Genomic DNA, 8,234 nt, shown 5'->3' with positions numbered 1-8,234 from the left:
CCGGGGCGCTGTGGCAGGAATCGACTTTGCACCTCCTGGGGCTTGGAAGCTCCGGAATGGTAGGGGCAGGCGGAACTTGGCTGCATCAGGCCGGGTCACGTGACTCCCGGGGCAGAGCAGGCGCGGAGGGGGCAACCCGAGGGGGCAACCGCAAGTGCGCTTGCGCACTTATTTTCGGGGGGAGGAGGGGTTGGTTGGCTGGCTGCAACCACTGTCAGCCCCTCCCCCTTTTTCTACGACTTCATCCTTCCTGACATTCACTCCCTTCAGCCCCCCGCCCATTGGTTACGTCAAGCAGACAGGCATAGGAACCAATTACCGCGCACCATTCAGACGCCGGTACGCGGAACCGGTCAGATCGGACCAATGATATCTCTTGGACTAGAAGCTCCCCAATCAGACGGGAGAACCGGTCTGAGTGGGCGGTGCTTCCTCAGCCAGCATGTGGGCGGGGGAGGGCGGGGACCAGCAGCCGCAGAGGCGTCGACGGCAGCGGCGGCGACGTTTCTCAGTCTTCGGTGTGGGCTCGCTGGCGCTGGCAGGGCTGTGGGGCGGGCTCGGTAGTCGGCGGTGGCGGTGGCCCTAGGCGGGGAGGGCCGCTGCGCTATGGGGCGGCGGTAGACTGGCTCGGATCTTAGAGGCTACAGGCTGCCGCGGTCCTCCGGCCTGCAGCGAACTTAGGCGGGGCTCAGGGGTGGGGAGGCCCGGGGCGGGGGTCGTCCCGGGCTGCGTGGGGCTGCGGGGCGGGGCTCGCAGGCAGTCGGGCAGCAGGAGGCCTGGGCAGCCGCGAGGAGCGCCGCTGGCCGCTGGGCCCCGCCGCCAGGCCGCTCGACGACGACGCTCCCGCGGGAGACTAGCCTGAGGAGGACGCGGCGGCGGCGGCGAGGCCGCGGGAGGCCGCGGAGGATGGAGGAGCGGAAGGAAGAGGGCGAGGCGGAGATCCAGGAGCACGGGCCCGAGCACTGGTTCTCCAAGTGGGAGCGGCAGTGCTTGGCCGAGGCCGAGCAGGACGAGCAGCTACCGCCGGAGCTGCAGGAGGAGGCGGCGGCCGCGGCGCAGCCTGAGCACAAGCAGCAGAAGCTGTGGCACCTTTTCCAGAATTCGGCCACCGCCGTGGCCCAGCTCTACAAAGGTGAGGGCCGCCGCCGCCATCTTGCCGCCGCCGCCTCGGGCCTGACCCTCGGCCGAGAGACCCGGGGCGGCTTGCCCGGCCTCGGCCGCCGCCCCGCCGCCCCCTCCTCACAAGATGGCGGCGCGGCAAGTCGGGCCTCTAGGGAGGGGTTGGCTCGGGGGATGTCGTCTTCGGGGGGCCGGCCCGTAGGAGTCCGTTCGCTCCTAAGGCCCTGCTGTGCCGGACGCCCCCAGGCCGGAGAGGGCAGGGGAGGAGCCCCTAGTCACAAAATGGCGAAGGGAAGCAGCAGGGCCGTCCCTATTGTGCCTGAAGCCGGCCTCGGGGCGGGGACTGAGAGGGGCCACCTCCCTGTGCCGCAGCTCTATCTCGCTGTGCGCCTCCGAGCCCCGCGGCAGACCCTTCCCCCAGCTGCAGCCCCTTCCACCCCGCCGCAATCCCTTTCTTGCCTTCTTCCTAGTCATTGTGGGATCCCGAAACCCTTGAACAAAATGGCGAAACCTAATATGGCCGTTCTGAAGTGATTGACGCGTAAATAAAATTTTTTTCTACCACTGTTTCAGACCGAGTGTGTCAGCAGCCAGGACTTTCTCTCTGGGTCCCTTTCCAAAACGCAGCCACCGCCGTCACCAACCTCTACAAAGGTAAAGATAACCTTGCTGCATTGCCGATTAAGGGGAAGGGCACCCTGCGTCAGGGTTTAAGTCCCGCGTTCCAGTTGTATTGGTCACCTTTACCTGGACCTAGGTTGCTGGAATGCTTTCTGTTTCTGAATCCAACCATTAATTCTGAACATTTGCAATTTGGAAACTCCGGTGGTGGTCTAGCTAGGTAGACCAGTGATTTTCAGCTGGGGACGATTTTGATCCTTCTCAACCCTCCGGGTACATTTGGCAATGTTTAGGGGGCGTTTTTGAATGCCATTACTGAGAAGGGGCTCTGCTTATGTTGTACCGCACAAAATGGTTATTTTACCTCCACGTTCCAAATGTCAATAGTGCCGAGGTCTAGAAGCCCTGAACTGAACTGGGTAAGAGGAGGTTCTTATTGGAAAAGGCACCCAAGGGAAGAGTGTTTGTGATTTTGTGTATAGCGAGGTAGGGGGGCGGGAAGACTTGTAAGCACTCGTAAGACTTTTTCACTTTGTGGAAAAGAATCTCGAGAGAGGCAGTTTCGACCATATGATAGTTCAGAGCATTTAAGTGCGTTGAAAAGTAGCTAATTGGAGTAATCTGTGCCCGCGTTAATGTGCTGCTCTTCCCTAGCGACTTCAAGAATTTGTCCTAAAAACTACCTTATATCTGCTTGCACGTTGTTGGCAGGAATTCTGTGATCTAAGCGTGAATTACAGAGTTGCGTCTTACGGTAGTGCCTTTCTGGAGTTAATTTCTCTCCTCTAAGATGACATGAAAATGTTAAGGAGACGTTTCTTGCCCATTGTGCTTAATGACAATGGGTTGAGATTTTGTTCAGTACTGATTTGGAAGATTTGGAAATTTTGGTTTTACTTTGAGGGGGCAAGGTTTCTGTGGAAAAAGGATGTGAATTTGTTAATCTTAGTAAATACAAAGTCAAATGCTTCAAACTTCTAGAAGATGCTGCTAACAGTAATGGAATTTAGTACATTTCAAAATTATTAATAGGCTGTGGAGTGACCGGATTCTTAGAGTCTTTGTGTAAGAATGTGCAATTGATGATAGCATTCTATAAGAAAAATATCCTTACTGTGAAATCTCTTGGTTAGAATTTGCATTTTGGGGGGGGCAGTAATTTCATACATAAACCGAAACTGGTGAGTAGAATGTGAATTTTAAGGAATGAGGAACTAATGGTCCAGGCTTACCAAGAAAAGGGAAACATAATTAAATGGTGTCCCAGTGGTTAGCTTTGATTTTCTGTGGCTGAGTTTCTTAAATTTTGACTCCTGAGTAGTTTGCTTTATCATCCATCAGGGCTTTTGAGGGTCTTGAGCATTCTTCGAAACGGCTCTTGGTTTCATCCAGACAGGGAATTTTGAAATGCAACATAGAACTCTTTTTTTACTCAGATTTGAGTGTAATAAACTCAAAATATCTTGGAGTATAACTTACATGCAGTAAAATTGCCCTTTTAAGATGGGGGCTTGAGTTTGACAGACACCTGCTGTTAAGAAATAAACCATATCTTCCCACACTAGCCCTTACCAATTACTGATATGATTGTTGTATATGTGTTTTCTCATTTTCATAATTCCATAAGTAGAATTTTACAGTATGTAGTTTTTTGTGTCTGGCTTCTTTCACCTTCCCATGTTTCTAAAAGTGATCCATTTAGTTCATAATGTGTGCATTAATAAATAGCTCAGTGCCTTTTTTTTTCTTTTGCTGAGTAGCATTCTGTTGTATGGTGGGTGCCATGGATTATTCATTTGCTTGTTGTACTTGCTGTTTGCTTAAAGGGGAAGGCGATGCATTTTTTGTGTCTTTTATGTGCCAGACTCTGCCTAGGTCATACAAAAATAGGAATGTGCTGTGGCTTTTTGGGTCAGTTTTTGGTGGTGTTGTCTACAGGATTGTTACTCATTTAGGACTGAAGCTGGCGGTTTTCTGTAGTGCTAATTCTTTGTATAAGATGGGCTCAGAAACTGAACTTTGAAATCTTAAATTTGATTACTTGGTTTGAAAATGCTGCCTATAATTCACTAGTTTTCATTGTTCGGGAAATGTGAGGTGAGACATTCCAATTTTTTTTAAACATCACATGAGGTTCTTGCATTATTGCAAATGCTGGATTGTTAGATTGAACTACTCTTATTTTGTATTTTTTTGGTTGTTGTTAAAAGTATTGTTACCTGGTAGAAAAGGTAAGTTGTGCTTTGTGGAATTTGGTAGTGTAGCAACATTATTTTTTTTTTCTATACTTGATTTAGGGAGAGTATCCATAGTGCTCGGCAGTTAAATTCTTCCTCCTTTTCATGGTGTGGTCATCAGAGAACACAATTCAACTACAGGAATAATTGGATATCTTAAATAGAACCAATAAAAGTGGCAAGGCAGTGTCAGAAGTATATGCAGCATTAAGTGGTGATAAATTTCAATCAGAATGTTCACAGTTCTGATTAATATTTTAAATGTAGTTTACAGTGGGAATACTTGGGAGAATCCCTTTAAGTGGGCAGTGCTCCTATATTTTGCATAATTAAGCATTTAACATAGCAAGCTAAAAATGGCTCATTTTGCAGCCTGGGGACAGCTTGGCACATTCACCAACCTCTTCATAATCTCTAAAATGAGCACATTGGAAGGTTAGAATTGGGGTACAAGCTTAGAAGGACCTCTTTTGGTTGCCTGTGGCCTTCTGAAAAATTGAACATTCAGTTGGTTGGGTAGGAATGTAGCTGGAAGGATTTGGAGGACAGTACGTTGGGATGTCCCCTCAGTGCGGACAGAACTCAATAAAATGGAGTGAGTGGTTCTTTGTACCTCACAAAGTAGAGCTAGATGTTGACATCTTTTTTGGAAAGGGGAAAAAAAATCTTGATTGCTGGTTCTTGTTTCTATGTGTTTAGTCAGGTTGTGTCTCCCTTGCTTAGTCGAGTGCATTTTTTGATGTCTGCAACTAAAGAAGGGAGTGAAAAGTTACTGAGGTTGTTTTAATCCAGCCCAGGTTGATGCTTACCTGGGAAATATTTGGCCAAACCTGTGTTGCTTCTTAAATCTACCACCCACCCACCTGCCACATTTCCTTGGGTGACAGGTTTCCAGTCTCTGTTTCTTGATTCTTCATTAGGAAAATAACATTCTCCTTAGCTAGTTCAAATTCCTCCTGCTTGGGGCTACTTGCTCAGTAGAGAGGTTGGACTGGTTGTCCTCTAGGACAAGGCCACCCTAGGGAGCCTCACAGGGTCAGGCTGAGGTGGGTGCTGGTGCCCTAGCTCTTCAGCTCTTGTGAGCCAGTGTTTGATCCTACCCTGTAGAGCCATTTTTAAAATTATTGTTTCTTCACCTTGTTAATGTTTTTCTTTTACATCCTTTTTTTTTAATGACATGCTTCATTTGTTTGTCCCTCTACATTTTAAAGCTGCTTTTGAAACTTCCAGTTGCATGCTAAGTTCTAGCACATATTGAGAGCTTTCTCTTGGTATTGTTTGTTAGAGGTTTGTATTAAAGATGTTTTGGTCTCTCAGTGATCAGCATTTGCCCCAGGGCACATTTGTATTCCAGTAGTGCTTACAGAAAGCCAACATCCTTATGGAGTCTACTGCTGGCTTATCTGAGTCTCGAATTTAGATTGTAACTACAACACAGCTTTAAGGTGCTGGAGACAGGTAATGGAGCAAGATTTTTTTTTTTTAATTCCCACCACTGTCCTCCTTTATTTTCTTAACTATGAGTCGGGGTTAGTATCCATAACTCATTACAAGCTTTTATTTTAGTGCTGGCATATATTGAGTATTCAAGTGTTAGGGTTGACTGTTGGTGGTCAAGTTTTATTTTCCACAGGTCTGTCTGTGGGCAGTACTGAAAAGTAAAGAAACATAATTCTAGTTTTTTGATCTACACTTTTCTTCTTGTGTTGGAATAAGCTTTGGTATGTACTTTCCTTCCTCATTTTTCCCTAAAAGGGTCAGATGTAAATAAAATCTTCACATGCAAAAAATAGTATGATGCATTTAAGTCCTTATTTTTGAGATATCTTGGTGCCAAATTCTGTTTGTAATAATGCTGTCTCATTTCATTGGGCCATTTTGGACCTTTACATAAGCTGAAAGTAAACTGAACATACTGAAAATTTGTGGGCCAGGTGGTGAGTGAGACAGAGAGACAGCTATTGGGATTTCAGCTCCTTAAAATGTCTGGGGTTTGTTTATGACTCCCCTTGCTGCAAAAAACTATTAGTTGAACTTTGAGACTTTGTATAAGATGCCTTAATATGGATCAGGATTAGAAACCCTGTCTTAAATTGTATTTAAACTTGTATTAAATTGTATTAAACTAAGAAACAGTAGTATCTTCAATTATTCCTGATACTGTTTTAAGATTTTATCTCTGAAGTTTTTTATAGAAGACAGTCATTTTCCGATGTGTAACTTCTCTGTAAAAAGGATGTTCTGGCTTCAAATACCAGAAAATTAAAATTAGGCTCACTTCAGTGGTATGGATATGGATTGATTCTAACTTGAAGGTGAGGATGAGGTTAACTAAATTCAGTGGCTCAGGCTCCCTGGCTCTACAGCTCTCCACCCTTAATCTGCTTACACGTGCCTATTTGAGCTCTGTCTTCAGGCTAATTTCATTATGTTGGCAGCTCATATCACTTAAGGAAATTTAGAAGAGCTGGGAAAGCCTTTTTTCCCAGAAGCTGCCAGCAAATGACTTCTATAGTTTCTTGGCCAGAGTTGGGTCACATAATAATAACTCAGAACCAGTATCAAAGTCATCGTTTGGGGTTGGGCAGATTAATTTTAGGACTAAACCACATGTTCTTCTACCCCTTGAGCAAGTGTGCAACAGAAGCTTCCCCCAGAGCTGTCCAAACAAAAACTTGGAGGATCTTTAGGAAAGGAAGGAAGAATGGATGCCAGGCAACTGTGGCTGCAATGATTCTTTCTTGGTTCCTGTACTTTTTGTGGAAGGTGAAGATTAAGTAAATATCTAAGTAGCTAGAAGTTAGTGCCTAGTGGATACTACCTCATTAGGGAATACATAGTTATTTTCTCAAAACAATTGGAAAGCCATTTTATTTTAGTTATGACTTTGAACTTTGTTTCTTTTTTTTAAATCATTGTTCAAGTACAGTTTTCTCCCCCCTACTCCCATTCCAGCCCACCCACCCAACCCTCCCCCCTTCCCCCCATTACCCCCCACCCCTAATTTTTGTCGATGTGTCCTCCAAATTTGTTCCTGTAATCCCTACCCATTCCCCCCTGAAATTCCCTCTTCTCTCCCCTCTGGCCACTGTCAGACTATCCCCTATTTCAGTGTCTTTGGTTATATTTTGCTAGTTTTTTGTTTTGTTTTGTTTTGTTGTTTAGATTCCTGTTAAAGGTGATATCATGTGGTATTTGTCTTTCACTGCCTGTCTTGTTTCACTTACGAACTTTGTTTCTAATGAAACATTTTAAATGTACATATTTTCCCCCCTATGGCAGACTGGTTGGTTAGTACAGGTTCAATTCTTAAGTTCAAATATTTTGTAGTCATTAGTATTCCTTAGAAGTGTTACTTTGATATAGTGGTATGCTCTTCTGGTTTGTAGATCCTCTAAGAGAATGGGAATTGACTTCTCTATTGTTGGGAATTGACTTTTACCTTTTACAGAAGGTATTTCTTCTCCACTTATCCAACTGTTTCTGCCACTTATTCCAACTTTGGGGAAGGCCCTTTGAGTCTCATTTTCAGTTCCTTGTTTATGAAATTGGGTATCTGCTCTGGCTGGTTTATTCAGGGTTTGTGAGTATCTGAAAAACTATAGATAGTGAAATCTAATTTTGTCTATCAAGACCAAATTTTGCATTTGGTCTTGACCTCAGAAATGATGATTATTTGCCAAGTGCCCCCTGCCAGTGGTGGGATGATTAGACTTCTAAAATCTTGTGAATTAAATTTCAGCTACTTACATAAAAACACTTCCAAAAAATATAAAACATGGGATGTCTGCGGTGACTGACATGAGCCATTGTTTCTTGAGTGAGGAAATGAATGTGTTATTAAAGGTTAGATTGATATTTTGTGATATTCGGGGTTTGCCTAGCCTTCAAGCTTATGGCCTTTTTCCACAGTGACTTTGGTGTTAGTAAGATAGTGTTGGGCTCAAGACTGTCCCCTATTCTTTGTGTATTGCACTTCTAGATTTGTGTGTCCATTGTTAGGGTTCAGATATATTCTATAAGTGTTAAAGTCCTAAAAATAGGAATATATTTTAAATGCAACATGAGATTTGTCTCTTCAGTGGCATAAATGAGATCAAATTAATCTGGGTGGTAAAGTAATTGCATTTGGCTTTCAGGGTATGCTGTTAATGGTATAAAACCAAGTTATGCCTAGGCAGTGCAAAAGCATGTACCAGACCTTTAAGTGTTATACCTGCTTTTCTTCTGTACTCTCTAGTAATGTAAAAGTAAGTG

General features: G+C 44.8%; 1 protein-coding gene across 1 annotated transcript in view; it reads left to right on the top strand.

Moving 5' to 3' along the window:
• The first annotated feature begins 492 nt into the window (after positions 1-492).
• The window catches only part of C3H16orf72 (chromosome 3 C16orf72 homolog), a 28,041-nt gene continuing 20,299 nt past the window's right edge, over positions 493-8,234 (top strand). Inside the window, exons 1-2 of the mRNA XM_028512763.2 lie at positions 493-1,132; positions 1,693-1,773. Coding sequence (XP_028368564.1) covers positions 907-1,132; positions 1,693-1,773 — 307 coding nt within the window. The 5' untranslated portion in view covers positions 493-906. The remainder of the gene's footprint in view (positions 1,133-1,692; positions 1,774-8,234) is intronic.

Source organism: Phyllostomus discolor, chromosome 3 (assembly GCF_004126475.2).
Source record: "Phyllostomus discolor isolate MPI-MPIP mPhyDis1 chromosome 3, mPhyDis1.pri.v3, whole genome shotgun sequence".
Lineage (NCBI taxonomy): Eukaryota > Metazoa > Chordata > Mammalia > Chiroptera > Phyllostomidae > Phyllostomus > Phyllostomus discolor.
The sequence above is the reverse complement of the archived record's forward strand: the minus strand, read 5'-3'. Positions and strand labels throughout refer to the sequence as shown.